General features: G+C 42.5%; 1 protein-coding gene across 4 annotated transcripts in view; it reads left to right on the top strand.

Annotated features, from left to right (window-relative positions):
* The window catches only part of MGLL (monoglyceride lipase), a 104,446-nt gene that overhangs the window by 50,632 nt on the left and 34,420 nt on the right, over nt 1-19,394 (top strand). For all 4 annotated transcript variants that reach the window (XM_038149373.1, XM_038149374.1, XM_038149372.1 and 1 more), the window contains one exon: nt 12,344-12,450. In XM_038149373.1, coding sequence (XP_038005301.1) covers nt 12,344-12,450 — 107 coding nt within the window. The remainder of the gene's footprint in view (nt 1-12,343; nt 12,451-19,394) is intronic.

Genomic DNA, 19,394 nt, shown 5'->3' with positions numbered 1-19,394 from the left:
GAATCAGACTTAGAATTTATCCATACTTTTATTTCCTTGTCTACAATTGTGTGTAGTCATCCAGTCAAGTGATACAAATTGAGGCTGGAGTCTCTAGATGAAAGTTGCCAGAGAAAGTGAGTTATTTCTTGAGCAGCTGGTGGTTAAAGAATGCTTGATGTTTGAAGAGAGATTTTAAATCAAATCTCCTAAGCGATGAATTAGTTGTTCTCTGCTGAATTAGTTTACTTCTGCTACAAGTAAATTGTCTCAGTGGCAATTGTTGAAAAGAAAGAACAGGGGGAAAAGGGGGACAAAACATTGACAACTGGGCTAAAGCCAAACATTCAGCAGTAATGGGGTAGTAATTGTTTGCTCTGGTGTTGTGTACAGATAGGTAAGGAAAAAATGTACAAACTATTATAGATTTGGTGTGCAAGAAAGATTGCTGATCTTTTTCAGATGTCTGTCTGACCTGTGATAAATGTCTTGTTCTGTATGTTTTCTTTCTTCCTTACTCGAGCTTGAAGCTTGCAGAGTGAGGGAATAAGACCTAAATCATTGGCCTTTCTTTAAAACAGAATTTGGTTTAATTTGCAGTAGATATCAGCAGGTTAGTTGGTTCACCAACAGACAAGATTAGCTTATTTTTATAATTTTTCAACATAGTTTTAACTTTTATTTTCAAAACTATCTCAGTTGGCTTTCAAATTCAATTGTCAATTCCAGAAATCTGCAATGGTTTAATTTGCTGGGTGAAAGGCATTAGGAGTGACAAGGAAGCAGTAAGTAATTAAATTTCTGTAAGATAACATCCAGCTGACTTAATGGCTAAGCTTTTTCTTCATTTTTTTCAATTTTATGTGAGAGCTAGTCTACAATATTTGGAGCATTAAAATCTGTATTCTAAGCAGCATTCATAATCTCACGTTGTTAAAAAGACATTCAAGCAATCAGCATTCAGTCATCCTCTGTCCCTCCTCAAACGAGGGATGTGGAGCATCTCAACCCAGCTTGTCCTGAAAATGCACAGAACGTCTCTCTGACATTATTAGATGCCCACAAATTCATTAGGACAGAAAGATTTTTTTTAATTGACTTTGTTTTTTCCAGGTTCACTGTGGCCCCCTTCCATGTAGCACAGGGAGCCCATGGTGATACCTTAACTCTGCTGCTAAGCTCCTGCTGGCTGCTTTAGAGTCAGGTTTTTACTCATGCTGTGTGCCCATCATTGCCTCTGGCATGCTGTGTTGCCACAGGAAAGGCTTTTTACCTCTGTGCTTCAGTTCATGTGGCAGTGGGAAGAAGGGTTGATCCTTGCTTGGGATGGGGTAATGGATCAGAGAATCTCTTGAGGTGCCACTCATCTCTGCCTTGTGTGACCTCTGCAAGCAGCCTGGTTGTACCATTTGTAAAGCATTTTGGGTTTTCTGTATGAGGAGTGTTGTACAAAAGCCAGCTGCTGTTATTATTTATCCTGTTTATTTACTGGTCACATTTCTCAGAGCTGGGGAATGGAAAAAAACAAGCAATCAGCAGATTCACTTTGTTTACATTTCATTTCGCTTTCGGTGTTTGGGGAATGCTGATTTGTTAAACTCTACTCCTTCCTTCGAAGCCTGTAATTTTGCATAGTGGAAACATTGCCTCATTTTTACACACAGGTTTACATTTCTCTTCTGAAGCATTATTTAAGGGTTCTGCCCATCAGAAGTTTGCTTCCTGCTGGGCACATTCTCCTCCACACCAGCTCTCACTCTTTCTTTGTCAGGAATGGAAGGAGTCGAAGCTGGCCTGGCTGGTGGGGTTAATAACCGTGGTATTGAAAGTATTTGCTCTGGATATTGTTGAGACTTTTTAAAAATGGTCAGAAATATGTGGTACAGTCTCTGGTGAAGTGTTCCACATGAAACACAGCATTCCTGCAGCAGAATAACAGCTTGTGGTTTAAATAAATGTTGTTATTTCTGCTCAGCTGTAGGTGTACATGTATGTTTTGGTTCAGTGACTGCCAGATACTGTAAATGAGTATTGATTTCCTTTTCTATTTTAAGCTTTTCTGCAGAAAAGACATCCCACATGCCTTTGGCTTTCTTTGCCTGTATCTAAAATGATTGCAGCCAAGGACTCATCTAACTAACTAGTCTTTTTTTTTTTTTTATTGTTACCACCCATCTTTATTCTAGTAGTTGCACCTCCAGTTGGACAGGTCCCCATTCACATTCTGGAGCTTAAACCTATTACATCCAGCCCTTTTTGAGAGCAAATCAACAGGGCAGTGATTAAAACTCATGGCAGGTAGGTTCCTTATATGTGTTAGCATGGCAGCTCTCACTGTGAGAGGTGAAGCTGCCTGGGTGTTAGAAATGAAATAACATTTTAGGAACCAAGCCTGCAGTAACTAAAGCCTTTGGATGCCCAGATTGGCTCAGTGCAGACAAGAAATAACACACATTGATTTGGCAGCCATAGGCTAAAGTCTGTATCCAGCTCTTAAGTCATCTGTAGGTAAGCCATTGAACCTCACCTGTGACTAAAATTCACTTTGGTCCAAAACATGAATAAACATTTCAGCCTTTAAAGCTCCTGTTGCAGTGATCATTGTCTTAGCAGCATTCCATGTCTCATGTTTAGCTGCTTACAGTCAACTTTCCCTCCTACCTCAGGTCTACAGCAAACATGGAATAGTAAATTAATTGGAACATGCTGAAAGCCTTGGCAAACGCTTTGCCTGTGACATTCCTAATTTCCCAGAGGAGTAGCTGCTGATATTGATTTTGACAGAGCCTGTAAAGCCTCTTGCTGCAAAGATTCCTCTCATAGCTGGGCAAGGCTGAAGTGCACCACTGGGATGTGCCAAGATTTCATTGGAAATTAATGTGTTTAATCTCAAAATATGTTAAAATATACATAAGCCCTTTATGATTAAGAAATAAATCCTTGAGTTTCTGTCTCTAAGTTTATGGGATAATTCCACCCTAGATTTTTGGAAAATCATGTGGAAAAACTTGGCAATTTAGAGACTCATGCTACCTCTGACATCTGAACTTATAACGAGTTTGTCAGTTAGTTAAGGAAAACCAATTAAGATCTCTGCCAACACAGAAGGCTGCTGACAAAATTGGATCAGGAAGGCAAAAGTGAGGATGGGCAATTGACTCAGTGCAGGAAGCAATCAGGAGTTGCACATTAGGAGTGGAATTGCCTGGCCACAAACAGTATTATTGGGTCTAAGTATTTCAGGGAATTGAAGTCTTTCTTTAAACCCTTGCCATACAACTAGGAATTGCACAGACAGGGCTTTATTAAAAAGTTATAATAACATAGTATCTTGACTTCACAGAGCAGATGAAGTGTCACCTTTCTTGCTCCTTCTTTATTTACATCTCTCTTCCTGGAAGGTGTCCCTGACCATGACAGGGGGGTTGGAGCTAGGTGATCTTTAAAGTCCCTTTCAACCCAAACCATTCTATGATTCCAAGCTAGTGAAGATTTGCTCACATAAGCCCCAAATGCCTGATCAAAGCTCTTCAGTCATGCAGGAATAGCTCAGAAATGTTCTGACCCTCTTGTGCCAGGTGCATGCTTTTCAGCCTCTTCCCTGCACAGGTGCTGGGGTGCTGAGCTGAATTCTTCCTGAAACAACTTTTTCAGTATTACTGGTCATGAGTTGTCTGAACCACTCACTCCCTGAAATAGCAGCCTGAGACTGGAGGTGATCATTCATGGCTAGAGTCTGATCCATGGAAAAGCCCATTTTTAAGAGCCATTGATTTGTGGGGGGGATTAACTATGAAGAACCTCTGGTGCATCTGGGCTCAGACTATGAGTGATATCCAGCATGAAAAATTCCTTGCAAAAGAACTGAGGTCAGAAGAAGCTTGCAGACTTGTCTTAGAGGACTTCAGCAGGTGCCACTTAACCTTTAGATGTGGTATTCTCTGGAGCACTTGATTATTTGTCTCAAGCCACAAGCCCTTCTTAACAGATATTTTAAAACAACCAAGCAAGCAGCATGTTCCTAAGGACTTAAACGTTACAATGTGCTTGTGTGGATCTAACCAGGGGGATGGCTTAACTAAATAAAATAATTTCCATCATTTGGAAGCTACAGAGGCGTATCTAAAACTCCTCACCTCAATAACTGAATACTGCTGTCTATTTCCATCCTCTGTGCTATGCCAAAATGTGAGATTAAATTGTAAAAATGTGGCTGGGATGCCATGTAAGGAGCATTCTTGCATGGCTTGAGCTCATCCCTTAATGAAACACACCTTGTTCCTTTCTAGGAAGCTTCCCTTCTATTAGGGTTGAGTTGGATTTCAGGCTATGAACTTACAGCAGCAATAATGACTTGTCACTGGAACAGGTTCCAATGCTCTGAATATGCCAAGACTTCAAGGGAGTTCAGTAAAAAGGAACTGGTTTTGCACAGCTACTTTGAAACAGAGACATACTTTTATATTAAAAAAAACCCTTTTTGTTCAGAGAGCAGGTGTAGTACTGAACTAGTGAGTAATGCTGAGTTTCAGTGATAGTGACAGTGCAGAAGCTTCTTGCCCTTCAACTGCAGCTTTCTCATGCTTGGAAAGGACAGTCCATCTCACCACACAGACTTTTCTATTTCCAAGGCTTTGGCTCACTAGGCAGTGTCTGCATTTTGATTTCAAGAAGAAACTGCTACATGACTGGCTAAACAGTCATTTGTGTCCCTGTGGAAATCATTAAACATTCAGGGCAAGTGAAGAGGAGGGAGAGTCTGTGAAAACTGTTCTTGCTCTTACTCCCTGTCTGTTGGTGCTCCATTGAGAACGGTGGCCCTGCAGCCATCACTCATCTGCAGTGGCTGTGCTTCCAAGTCAAAATGAATTTTTAATAAAACTAACCAGAAGTACTTTATTTTTCCTGATTTCCAAGGGGATCTGTGCCAGAAACTCTTTCATTTCTTGCCATATTCTCCCTCCACACCCTAAAGCTAATCTAAAAAATTTGGGGGTGGTTTCAGGTTGACTTGAATTTTGCAGCTGATGTCTTCTATTTAAGGAATGTTTTGCACAGTTTTTTTAGACAGACACTGACTACTTTGTGCATCAATCCCTGTAGCTCCCCTTGGGAGATATGACCTCCATTTTATCTCCCTTGTAACCCTTGTACTGAGCAAGGGCTGAAGCAGAGCAAAGCACAGAACTGGGATGTCCAGTTCCAGCATTCCTCCCAGTCAGGTCCTGGGGCAGTTCTGTCCCCCCACATCATCCCTTTCTTGGTCTTGTGTGTGTGGCAATGCCTACCCCTTTTCTTGTTGGAAGCAGAAGTTATAATCCTTCTTTCAAAGCTTCCTGCACTCTGTAGAAGGGCAGCAGCCACAGGAAAGCTCAGACCCAGCCATGGGTTCCCCATGTCCCCAGGGATCTTGTCTGTCTTGCAGGTTCAGAGCAGCAGGTCTGGCAGGCAGTTCTGCCAAGGCAAATCCCATCTCTGATATCAAAGTGGAGGAGTGCCTCCCCAGGGCAGTCCATGTAACCCTAGAATCCCTCCTCCTCACTTTTATTCAAGAACGGGGTGGGAAGATCCAACCCATGAATTTTAAGCTACACACCAGGCATTTCACCTCTGAACTCAGCTTCATATCCCCTAAAATATTACTGCAAAGCCTCCTTGAAACTAAATACAGCTGATCTTAACAGTTAACTTTGCAGAGATTTAGCCAGAGCTATGCAGTTGCAAGGACCCAATAATTCTTTCTCTCCCACCCCCTCCTGAAATTTCCTTCCTCTCTTCTCCCTGTATTAGACTGCTCATGAGTTATTCTCAGTGAGGGCTTTCTTTTTGAAAAACTACAATAAATCACCTTAAACTATTTCTGCACATTGTTTTGTGCTGGCTGTAGCTGGATCCTGTTGAACCTTTTGTTATGAAATATATTTGTACTAACCGGATCTGTCTCTGCTCTGCTGTTTTATGATGTCTGCACTTTCTGAGGTGGTTGGAAAACTTAGCCATGTTACTCCTTCTGGACAGTTTCAGAAGATGGCAGTTCTGAAATGTCCTCCTAACTCTGTTCTTGTGAGGGGTTGTGATTTTGAGATGTATGATGAGGCCAGGCTTGCAGACATGTTGCAAGAGGGTTGCTCACAGGAACAGGCACAGATTTTAAGACTGAGCCCTAAATCTCTATGGTGTAAAACAGCAAGATGGTGCTTAAGCTAACAGCAGCCCCTTTGGAGGGGCTTGCATGGGAGCTTCCAACCCTGAGGAAATGAGGAAAGAAAGCAGGAAGCAGAGCTTGCTGAAGAGGCTTATTTTTTAATTGCCAATTTAAGATCTGGACAGGAATAAAGCTACTGATTCTACTAGTCTAGATCAAACCACATCAAACACAAATGTACAGAACCCTCAACCCTCATAAGCTCTGTACAGTCAAGCAGAAATTGTGTATTGTGAGCACAGTGCAGGTTCCTCTGACATGTTCTTTCATGCATAAAGGTTTTTCTAAGTTAAACCCCAGAGATAAACTCCTCCAGATCCAGAGCTCTGTGAGGTATCCATGCTAATGCTGTATGGTCTGTGATTTTGAGAGAAGGTTGATAGAGACTCAGCTCCAGGCTATTGACATTCTGATTTGCTTTTTTCCCTGAACTGGGAAAAATAGTGATAGAGCTGCTGGAGAGAGGTGACTCCCCAGGGCCTGGGCCTGCATGGCAAAGCTGTGGGGCAGTAGGGTAGAGGCTAAGAATGGCTAAGGGGCTCAGGCAAAAACCTGAGCAAGAGAGCAAGAAACGCCCTTGGGTGTAATGCCCCCTTGAAACATGGATTGGACTTGGGAGACAAGTCACTCCCTCTTGCACCTTCAGGGGGACATAACTCAGATGTTTCCTAGAGGCAGAAGAATGGCATGAAGGGACACACCTGGCTCCATAAATATTCCTGTCTAACTGGAGACACTAGGCTGAACTCATGGCTAAGTGTGTAGGTCACAAGCATTCATAACACAAGTGAGATTGCTATAGCTTTTTGTAACCCCTACACATGGCCCAAGTTTTTTCAGGGCTGTCTTGGGGCACAAATCACCTCCAGAAAAAAGAATGCAAAAACTGACTCAAAGAGCAGAGACAGAGACAGCCTCCTTCCAAACTTCGGGTCTTACACCCAAAGCAAGGGCCTGAAGAACCCTCCAGAAAAGGAAAAGATCAATAGTTTAGATCACAAAAAATTTTATTCTTCATTACACGTTCTTGTAAATTATTAGCTGGATGTTTTTTGTAACCTTTAAGCAAATGCCAAGGGGAGAAAATTAGATTGACACTTAAACCCCAACAAATCTTATAATATGATAGATAGTTAATCCTTATAGTGAGGCCCATTCACCCAGCTAACACAAGAATGAACACCCTCCAGTGACTTTCCATTATAATATACTTTGGAAGCAAAATACACACATAACATTTTTAACACACTAAAAGATCTGTGACTATCCACTTGCTTGTCTAACAACGTCACCAGTTTTTGGTAAATAAAAGTTAATTGTTCAGCTACAAAGGAACTGATAAATCAGCTCAAACAACACAACAAAATGTAGTACTTAAGCCAGTCATTTTTCTGGCAGCTTAGCTGGCTCAAAGCTTTCCTGTCAGTTTGTTTTTAAAAATTACTTTAGGAATTTAGCGTCTGGAATTCAAAACTGTGCAAGTCAGGTGTTCTTTGTTAAAGCTGATCTAGTTCTGGTAACAACATCCATAAGACCAAATGAAAAGCACAGTTGCCTAACATAGAATATCATGGTAGTAGCTTAAGTTGTGAGGGCTTGATTCAGGAAATCACTTCTGCATGTGATTAAATCAGTCCTTATTCCGCACAGCATTTATAAATCCTTTTTTAACTTTCATCCTGTACTTGGAGAGTCCTGTTGACTTTCATGTGTTGAAGAAAGTTTCCTGAGGTTAACGCAAGTACTTAAATATTATTTTTAAGAGGGATGCTTTTGAATAGGGGGGAAAGATTGCATTTTTCATATATGCAGTCATAGGAAGCTTGTCTTCCGTTCTTTGGTTCAGCCCTAATGTTTTGGGTTATTTTCTGGCAATAAAAGAGCATGCAAGGGGTCCCAGAGAAGTGGCTCTGTCCCCAGAGAACACAAGATGTTAAAGTCACACTATCCTGCTTGCAGCCTTCTTTGTCTAGCTCAGTTTCAACATGAATTTTGTTGAAAGCAAAGCAAGAACATGGGTCTTATGCCCAGCAGGACCCAAGCCCTGAGTGGTGTTTAAGGCCTGCAAAGTGTCACAGCACAGCAGGTTTTTGGGTGTGCTTTCAGTGTATTTTTCTTCTAACAGTCTTGGTTTAAGAGAGCTCTTGCTCATGAGTGTAAGTCCAGAGCTACAACTTATTTTCCCTAGAATTATTTTCCAGTTGACTGTGGAATTGTATCTCTGAACAAATGTCAAAAAAAGACAGCAAAAGAGAAAGTGAGAACCTTTAAACCTGGTACTGCCTTTCTACCTAGAGCTGCAACCTAAAGCATGACCCTGCCTGCAAAGCTGCTGCCCACACAAGAAGAGAAATATCAGTGGATGTGAAGCTACAGTGAGAAATAGGGAAGGCTTGGACACGGCTAAAACTTGGATCAGCTGGTAACCTCTCCAAGAGGAAGGACAGAAGAGAATAACTCCTTCACGTGGCTTTGTGCACACTGACTGTTGCAGCCTGGCCTCCACAATCCCCACCCTCCCTAATAAAGGACAGGGTATTTGCAGGTGCTTTGTATTAACTGCAGGTGTGGCATTGCTGTGTTTCACAAAGTTAAACAGGCTGCAGCTGCAATATAGGAGGGACTGATACCAGTCAGGGGAGATGTGGGAGCAGGGACAGGTCACGGGTGCATATCACCTCCTCTTGGAAGAGGACTAAACACAGCCAGTAGTTGATTTGAATATTAAAGACAAATATTATTCTGCCTTCTTGTTGTAATAAGCAACTGCATCTGTCAAGCTGTGCAGTACCAGGAGGCAGAAACCTGCAGTGGGGATGGGGGCAGGAGGAGGAGGTGATAAAGGCTATGGGAAGGGCAGGAATCTACAAAAACCATCTGTTGCTTTTGCAAACGGCAGGCAATAAAGTGGTTTCCTCTAATAGCCCGTAATTGCTGTTGCAGAGCTGGGTGAGAGCAGGAGCGTGGGACTCAGTCACGCCCCGCTCACACCTTGGCTTTGTGTTCAGACACAGCCCGGCGAGGCGGGGGAGTCCTGCTGCTGGGGGAGGAGCTGCTGCCCTGGGCAGGTGCCAAAGCCTTGCTATTTCGAGGTGTTCAGCAATCACAGCTCCACCAGCCAAAACCAGCTGAAGCATCCAAAGCTCCATGAGCTTTCTGTGCCTGTGGTCAGAGACATCAGAACTAGCAGGGATCCAGGCGCAGGTCGCTTTGCAGAGAGCGTTGCAGCTGTGCACATTTTCTACCTGCTAGGTGCAAATTTCCAAGGATTTCAGCATCACAACTGCAAGAGCTGGAGGTGAAGAAATTTCTCCCTGTTACCAGTTTGATACAAGCCTTTTTTGAACAAAATTCTCATTGAGACTGCACAGGAAAGCATCACAGTCCTGCAAAACCACAAACACTGCAGGATCCATATTAATTTTAAATGCCTCTGTTGAAAGCAATCTCTGATTATCTGTTATTCCAGCCATTGTGGTAAGGAAGGAGAATACTGTGACTTAAGAGCAGGGATATCTGCAAAAATGTTTACATACAGGAAAGAATTGCTGTCAGTCAATCTAATAGTTTGTTGTATTTTCTTGGCAGCTTGCAAGTGAAAATACGTTAAATCATATTTGTTACACTGCCTTCAGGTATTATTTGCCAAATCTAAACTTACTTTGTAATGGAAAATTGGAGATTAAGTGAAAGAGCCAAATCCTTCAATGCTTGTTCAGATGATACTTATAATAATTTCAGTTTTTGAAGGTTGTGTTCAATATGTGGCCCTTGTGCTCAGACCTGAAAGCTGGAGCTAAACAGCTGTGTAGATGTGACCTAGTTTTTAGTCAGTAAAGCCACTCTCACTTTTTATTGAACAACAGGACAGGCTGATTTTGTTTCAGTGTAACAAATTGGAAATTTTATGCTTTGTTTATGATTATTGATAGGACAAAAGTTTCAAAAGTATCTAAGTCGTTTCAACAGCTATTGTCATTAGACCTCTTAAGGCACAAACCGGCTCAGGGATTTTATTCAGCATTTTGCAGACAAATAATAACCCAGGTCTGTTCCCTGTGGTGTGCAAAGGCTCAGTTCTATGACACCTGGAAATTCTGTTCCAGGTGGGAGAAAAGGTCACAGGAACACCTTGCCTCTCTGAAGCTTTGGGTTTTTTATCTTTTTTATCTTGGTTTCACATAAAGTGAGGGCTCTTAGCATCTAGAAGGATGCTGCAACAGTGTGAATAAAAGCAAAACAAGGGCTTTGCTCTCTCAGGGATGAAGAACTAAGAATTTCCTGGAAGAGATCTCTTTGCCAGCTTCCCATTAGGTTTCATTCACTTAGTGCCATTTAGTGCATAAATTCAAATAATATTTCTCTGAGAAATGAAGGACTTTATTCAGTCAGCCAAGTTGCCTCTTTATCTCTGTGCCTAGTCAGCAGAAACAAATATAGGTCCCCTAAAGAGCTTAAGTAAGACATTGAGCAAGGAAGCTGTCAAGCTTGAAGGTAGTAGGAGGAATGGGAGTAGGAGGAATGGGAGTAGGTATGGCAGAGAGACTTAGCCTGGCTGAGTCTGTTGCATATCAGGGCAATGGGCCCACAGGAAGAAAGTTAATATTCTCCACTGGGTAAGCAATGTCTCACTTTCCTCAGTATTTGGAGGTATAATAATAGATCCTGCACTCCAAAAATCAGTCTGTCTGTCAGATACATTGATAACTTGACAAATCAATTGATCAGGGACAATGGCAAAGGAAGGAATGACTGCTCCACACGGATTGTTTTGCAACCTTCAGTGACACTAAAGAGGATTTGTAAGGCACGGCAAGTTAAATATGGTACATGACCTAATGTCACCCTTGCTAATTGGTGTTAGATACTAAAACATCTTTGCCTTCTTGCTTTTGTGTTTGCAGTGGACTCTGTGCAGTCCTTCTGGTCTGGATGGATGTTCTTTTAAATTGTCCAGCTGGGCAAATGCTTTAAAGCAGGTGCTAATTAAAGAGCTAGGACAGGAGTTTCTACATCATCCAATGTGTTTTTTAAGTTTAAATACATTAAGACCTAAGCAGTTCATTGCTGTGAATACACTGAGTAAAAAGGTATTCAAAACCTCAATTAAGATAAAGTTGAGGAATTCCCTAGCTGTTAACTGCTGTCATTATTTTATGTTGTCGGTTCTTGTAATATTTCATTGTTCATATACTGAAAATGTCAAACTTGTAGCCTTCAAATGGTTTTGTGGTTGCTGATGTTGCAATGACAAATGGTCCTTTTAAACAAACAAGTTATGTTTATGTTGCTAAAAGTGGATTTTAAATAGTCACCTGTCAAATCCAGCAGAACTTCTGTAATCTCGTTGCTATTTCTGCTACCGTTCTAGCCCAAGTCTGTACTAATTTTATCTAGCAGAAACACTGGGGAGGTTCAAGTTCAGTCACTTTCATTTCATGACATTCCAATAAAAGTAAGGTATTATTCATAAAACTGGAATATTCAAAGATAAGTATTTGCAGAAATAAGTGTCTATTAGACTGGTTTTTTATTATCTCTGTCTGCACAGTGGCTATGTAAGAGTCACTTTAATCATAGAAGTGAAGCAACTGTTTTGGGGCAGAAACTGGAATGGTAAAATTATCATAAATGGGTCAAAAGATAAAATTCCAAACTCCCAGCAAAGTGCTGGAGACCTATTCTTTGGCTGAAATTCCACTTTTGAGTGTTCTGGAGCATCAGGCAATGTTTGAAGCTATAAAGTTAAGGACAGTGTTGGTATTTGAATCACAGAGAGATACCAGTCCCAAAATAAACAGATGGCATCACTTATACTGCAGGAGGCATGTAGAGCCTCAAGCCCCCATGGAGATATCCAGCTCAGGACTGATGCTGAGGCCCACCTGCATCTTGAACTTGCAGAAGACCATGGTGACTCTGGCCCATGAGCAGTTGCCTTCCCTGGAACCCATCCTACAACAACCTCTTGAAGGCCAGGTCCATGGCAGGCCAGGGTGACAATGGTTTCCCCTGTATTCAAACTGCAAATTCTGTACCTGCCTGGTGTTTGCTGATGTCTGAAATGCTGTTGCTGAATTGAATGGTTTCCCTTGCAGCTCTGCAGCATTTGCAGGGTGATTGCCACGTTAATGATTTGTACGTTGATGCTCCATTCAGGGCCCTCGTGTTCATCGCCCATGGCGCTGGGGAGCACTGCGGCCGCTACGATGACTTGGCCCAGAAGCTGACAGGACTCAACTTGTTTGTGTTTGCCCATGACCATGGTGAGTAAAAAACTGTACTTGATTTACAGCAGCTCAGGCCTTTGCTGAAGTAAATGCCATTACAGCTACTCAGCAGTGAGAGAAGAGCCAATAAAATATTTACAACCAGACATAAAAGAAAAAAGGATTATCTGTTGCTTTGTCGAGATCTGCATATTGAATCTGTAAAAGCTATCCCTGTTTGCTTGGAGTTTTCCTTAGCCTTTTGACCTCACTCTACAGGATTATTTCTTCTTCACCTGTCTCTTGGGGGCGAAGTGGTATTTCCCACTGTGGAAGTGGGACTAGGAGCCATTTCTGCTGATTTCAGTCAATGTCCTAAGTGATCCCAGATAGGAGGCTGAAATGTCAGCATAGCTTTCGTATACTGATACAATGAGACAGCTGCACCCTTGAGACATGGAGAGGCAAGAAGACACCTTTGAGCACATCTCCACAGTCCAGCAGAACACATCACAGACACCTTTGAGCACATCTCCACAGTCCAGCAGAGAGGCTGGAGCTGGCTGTGCATGCCTCAGCTCTGAGGGAAACCCTCTGAAAAGGGTGCAAGGCTGTGGCAACACAGCAGCACCCCTTTGGCCCTCAGCCAGCAGGGTGGGGCAGTGCTGGGCCAGGCACGCTTAACTGTCCCTGCCTCTTCTTGCTTGAAGGTCTCTGCTCTGTGCCCCATGCTGTGATGGAGATGTGCTGGGTGTCACCAGGTCTCCTGCAGTGCGTGGACCAGGACATCCCAGCAACATATTTGAGCCACCCATCCTGGTTCTCTGGTAGCCTCCTGTCACACATAAACCCTTGCAACTTCATAACTTCCTTGTGCTTGGAGATCTTTGCTTTGATTTTATCATTGCAGATGACTGCTCCCTGTGAGAGCCACTCCATCAGTATCAGTATCAGCAAAATGAATCGATGGGATTGATGATGAGAGCAGACAAAATGCAAGGCCAGATTCTGAGCTGACAGGTTGAAATGGGATGAATCTTGGTGTAAATCTGATGTCCTTTGGGCAGATTATCCACTGACATTGGGAAGTATGCTGCAATTTACTTGGCTGAAGCCAAGACTAAAACCTGCCCCCAAGGTCTCCTCAAAGACAGGACTGTTTAACTTGAGTTTGAATCCTGAATCTACATGAGTCATTGCACCATTTATCTGTGAGAGGAAAGGCAAAACCTTACTTAATCTTGGTACCAAGGCTTTCCCTTGCTCTTGCTTTTGTGACTCACTTTTGGTCACAGCACTGCACTAGATATGCAGAAATGACCCCTATATTTTCTCTGAAAAGAGAATATCTAACCCTCAAGACAGTTTATAAGGAAAATAAATAAAACTTCTGTGACTTTTTTTTTTGGCACAATTGATCACATGCTGTTTTTGAGGCTGGCTTTGCAGAGAGAGTTGACCTGTGCAGAAGTATCCTAACTCAGCACCTAGGTGTCTTTCTCCCTGTGTAGGCAGAGTGTTTCTGAGTGTTGATTCATTCATTTTGATGCACTTCCTTCTGAGCTGGAGGTAGGCTAGCAGGAGTCTGCAGTAATCTCAGTAGGAAGTGTCTCCATCCCCCTCTGTTTGTCTGTATGGCATGGAGTTCATGGGAGGGGGATGGAACAGGCCCATGCTGCTCACCCTGCAGCTGCTGTTAGCAGACCACAGCCAGTCCATACAAAAAGTCACTGAGCTCCAGGACACACAAGCAACTTCAGTCTCCACGAGCCTGTGAGGGATTGCAGTTGCTCTCTGTGCGTGTTTAAAACCATGCCTTAGTTCTTCATTCACATAAAGCTTGATAAGGGTTTTAAGAAGTAGAGTTAAAATAGCATTAATTGAAGTGACAAACTGAGAAGAAATGATAAAACATTTATTTACTGCGTGGGTTTGATGCAGAGAATGCCTCCTCTGTTGATGGAGAAGGGTCTTTGAGGTGCATGTTCCTGTCAGGCATGTTTTGTGCTGTGTGACTATTTGCTCTCTTTTTCCTTGAACATCTTTTTCACTAGAGAAACAAGTATTTATTGGTGTTTTGGGCTTTTTTTTTTTTTAATACACTAGTATTGCTGGATTAAACAGTGCAATTAGTACAAATCTGGTTTCTCAGGTCAGTTAACAACTTTGTTCTCCCTGTCAGACCTACAGTTTTGTTTGTCAATTCCATTTTCCTGATCAGTAAAGTGGAAAGGGTGAAAAGGAACCTGAAAGCAGAACAATGGAAACACAGTTGTGTTACACAAAGAGCTGATGTAACTGAGCCTTGATTCACTGGAAGTTAGAAAGACAATTAACATCTTTTAGGCTCTGTATTATAATCTTTGCACTTAAAGAGGCAACCACAAAAGATAAACTTTGATGAAATACAAATTACAGCCTGAACTAAATGCCAGTGAAAGCTGAAGGACATAAATGCCTCCATTGCTAAAACTGCTCTGGTCAGACTGGGAAGCTTAAAGTTTTCCTCCAATATTTTATCTATTCCAAATCACTTCAGCAGTGTGTTCCCTTTTGTGTCCTTTCCTTTGGATATCTTTGGATAATATAAATTATTCAATTGTGTTAGCACTATAATAGCTGTCTGTTCCCTACCTCATACCATGGCTCTTAGTCATGTGAGCTCAGTGTAGACTTCCTGACCTGGATATTTGTTCAGGTTCTGGTATTCTCATGGATAAAATTCCCAATACAGGTGCATTATCCATGAGATCATTAATGCAGTTCCACGGCGTGGCGAGAGAGATTTCCCAAATGACTCGGGAAGTTACCAGGCTTGGAGTATGTGTGACTTGACTGATTTATGTTGTGTCTATCCTTCAGTCAAAAGGAGGAAAAATAATTTCCATTTTTATTGCTGACTCTGTAGGAGCTCACTCGTGGGCTCTAAATCTTGCCAAAGGCTGCTGTGTGCCAGTATTTCCTCTTATGCAAGGCTTCACCAAAAAGGTGCTTCACAGAGTAACAAACACTGTGCACTCCAGTTTGTGTCTTAGTGTTGCCCCTTAGTGTAAGGTGCCTCTGGCTCACTTTTCTCAGTATGTGAACATTTGGACATTTACTCTTTGGGATATTTCATTGTAATCACAAGACTGCTGGACCTCATAGATATGTATTAGAAATTTTCCATGGTGACGGTGGAAATTGAATTCCAGAAGACCTCTTAACCTTACCTTACATCTAATATTATTAAATGGCTTTGGTTTATATCAGCCCTGTGAAAGAGGAAAATGGAATTTCTGTGTAACACAGCAATTTTTTTCCTGTGGTCTCTTAAAAGGTGTTTTTAACAGGCAGGTAACTGCTTCCCCTGATTTCTGGGTTCACTTGGCATGCAGCTTCATGAGGGTTTCTGGGTTCACTTAGCATGAGCTTCAATTAAGGCTGCTGGGATCACCTGGCTATTTCTGCAAGTTTAGGTATTTTGAAACAACATCTCACCTTTTCAACTTCATAACTGTACTACTATTATTTTATTAGGGCAAGATTCTGATGACAGAAGAAAGATACAAACATATTAGGTTATTGGCAATCAATTTAGGAAAGCTCTCAGAAAGAATAACTGTGGGGGATTCATCAAAGTGGAGTGATATTGCAGTTCTTCAGTCAGCAGCAGATTGCAACTCCTTTAGTTTTAACACAGTAATTTTAGGGATCTGTAAATCTGAGAGCCAAGGAAAACAAGAATAAAGGCTAGAGAATGTGGCTTTGTTTTCTCATACCAAGCATTTTGAGTTGGTAAAGCACATGATGTTCCAGCCATCCTCGTCTGTCTTCCTGTAACATCTCATTTGCTGAGATCTAATGCACTATGGTTGCATTACGTGGCCAGAGCCCAGAAAAACCACAATTTCACCTTCAAAAGTACATGTCAACTAATAGCAGTCAGAAACACATTTTCAAGATACAGAGACCACAAAAATGTTTGCTTTTTTCTTACACTTTTTAATCATAGTTAAAATTAGCCCTCTTTTTCACTTGTACTTGCTCATGCTACTTATGGGTATTGTGTCTGTTTTACATAAGGATGAGGAGGATGAAATACTCAGCCCTAACCTAGTGGCAGTTCCTAGCCACCAGATACACTTTCATCCTACTTTCTCCAGGAGGAATAAACCCTCTACCTGTCCTGAGTCCTGGTACATGAAGACCTTTGACCATTTCACCCTTTTTGAAGCTGTTGAGTTTCTCACTCTCGAGTTATGTTTAATGTCAGATCAAAGCAGAGGGGAAGGTTGCAGCTCTAACAGCTTATTCACATTCCTTAGATGTTTCTAACTGAAGTTCAACTTGCTTTGGCAGCCCTGCTGCTGCTTCTTTGTGTGTGGTGAGCATTTCTGATGGGTTAGCAGGTCCCTCTCAGACACCCACTGGTGCTTCTCCTCTCCATTAATTTTTTTTCACTGCTTTCTCTGTTTAATGAAGGATTTATTTCTAAAATGTAGAAAATAGCTGGAGCAGATATTTTTAAATGCATCGAATACTAGCTGCTTTTGTTTTGTTTTTTTTATTCCAAGTGATTGCTATGTTGTTCTTGCAACTGTTAAAAGACCATTTTGTTGATGAGAACAGAAGGCTTTTATTTATTCATAGCACTGGGAAGGATTGGTCTACACAGAAATATTAAAAAGAACTGAACATGGTCAAACTGAGAGGGGAAAATGACAAAGAAGGATGTCAGGAACAAGAGTTAGGGTAGCACTGCAAGTGTGAAGTAACAGCTCACGTACATTAGCATGCAAGAATGTTCTGAAGAGCAACAAACATTGGGGTTGGGCAGGCTTCAGGGCAGTCTCCAGGGATGGAGTCAGGAAAGCCTTGGCAAATGTTATTTGGAGCTGGTTTGCCCATGGAGCAGCACCACTGCTCCTTGGTGCTGGTGTGGGCCCACTAACCCCAGCAGTCTGCTCTCTGCTTCCTCCGGATGAGCCCACTGCATTGGAGCAGGGAAGGTTTGAAGCACTTTTCTGCAGAGCTGTGGGAAATAATGGCACTCGCTGTTTCCTTTCCTTTGACGGGAGGCTTACAATGGGTTGTGGGCATTTTCACTTTTTTCCAGCTGAGAGCTATAGGTTCCTCTTAGAGGGGACCCCAGAGGAGATGGCTCTTTGCCCTGGCTGGTATAGCACTGCCAGTGCTGTTTTATCCCTGTTTTGACTCCCTACTCGGTACCATCCCAAACCTTTCCCTGCCTTTCCTTCTCCAGATGCTGAATGAAGGTAGCAGACAGGCTTGTCTGCCTTCCAGGCAGTGGTGAGGAATGCTATTCCTGTGTGGGGCACACAGGAGCTGAAACCACAGCATGCAATTGCAGGGTGAAAGTTCAGATACTGCAGCACACTGTGGAATTCCTTAGGCAGTGAGACAACTCCAAGAACCTGGAGAAAAGTCATCCTATAAACAAATAGCTAGTGAGTAAACTTAGTTCTGCCTTCCATCTCCAACTCTCTTTTGGCTGTGGGGATTCTCATGGAAAGAGATGAGCTGGGATACCACCCTGCAGCCACCAAAGAGCTCCAGGCAAAGTGAAACTAGTTGTTTCTGAGCTTCAGCTCTTCTGGAATCACTGGTCTTGTAACTCTGGATCTCAGAGTAGCAGTCAAGCTTGCTGAGGAAACCAGGTCATGCTGTTTTAGCCTCTTGGAAATAATAGAAATTATAAAATTATTGCTACAGCTAAGATGCAACTTTTCCCATGCACTGAACAAGCTCTTGAACACAATCTTTCAACTGGATAGTCTATTTCCCCTTGCTTTCTCCCAGGTTGCTGCCTGAGCCTGGGTTCTTTTGGTGGTTGTGAGATGGTACCTCCCAGAGGGACCACAGCTCATGCAGGAAAAAGTCCTCTGGATACACCTCCTATAACATAATGGCGCTGAAATGTGCCCATAATTGTATCATAACACAGTGTAGCCCAAGGGGAGTATCCTGTGGCACAACAGGCAGTTGTAAGCACTTTGAGATGGGCTTTATTAAATGGAGGTTTCCGCATTATTCTTGTTATTTTTGAGGAGATCATTACAGACTTCTGCAGCCCAGTCTTGCCCTGGTGAAGTGATCTCTGCTGCTTTGGCCCTCACCCTTCATTCACACTGGGATCACACGGTCCCAAATCTCTGCATGCACCACATGGCATCTTTCAGGGCAGTCAGAGTTGTTTCCATTTGAAAGGAGCAACCACACAACAGAAAGAAAACTCTGTGTGAGTCATGAAAGCACATACCTGCAGTGTCTCTTGCTCTAGAGGAAGCCACAAGCCAGGACTTGGAAAGACAAATGCAGCCTTTGTTTTTTTATCGTGTGAAGGCAGATGAAACAGCACTGTGGGGCCAGGAAGCAGCTAGACCACAGCAAACTAAAAATAAATAAACAGTAAGGCTCCACACAGCTGATGTGTCTGATGGAGCACACATATGCAGCAGTGTAGTATTTTGCTTTAAATGTTTGTGTTAGGAAAGCTGCAGGGAATACTCAGAGGTGTTTCCTCTCTACTCCGCTCAGGGGGATGAGACTTTATTTGTTTCATGGACTTCCCTGCTGATGTAAAAGTGGGAAAACATGGTCTTGCACCAGTCTTTTAGGCAAGGAAGTTTGGAAATTGTGAGGACTGGATACACCTTTAGCACAGATGCATAGAAGAAAGAGCACCTGGAATCAGACACGTAATGTCATCTACTGTGAGCTATGAAAACTTGCCAACCACACCCAGGCTGCTCAAAGCAATATATTTGTTTATCTGACCCTGACCAGTTATTACTTTTTAAGTCAGATTTCATTGTGATACAGTCAGTGGGGTAAGACAGACAGGTTAGCTCCATGCTATAGCCCAGAGCTGGATGCAGGCACTGTTGGGACAGGGGGAAAGGCAATGCAGATGTTCCTTCATCACTGCCCCTATGTGTGGACATCACTAGATGATCATGTTGGGCTGCAGCAAAGATTGCAAAAGAATGGTTGTGGTT

This window comes from Motacilla alba, chromosome 12 (genome assembly GCF_015832195.1).
Source record: "Motacilla alba alba isolate MOTALB_02 chromosome 12, Motacilla_alba_V1.0_pri, whole genome shotgun sequence".
NCBI classification, from domain to species: domain Eukaryota; kingdom Metazoa; phylum Chordata; class Aves; order Passeriformes; family Motacillidae; genus Motacilla; species Motacilla alba.
The sequence above is the reverse complement of the archived record's forward strand: the minus strand, read 5'-3'. Positions and strand labels throughout refer to the sequence as shown.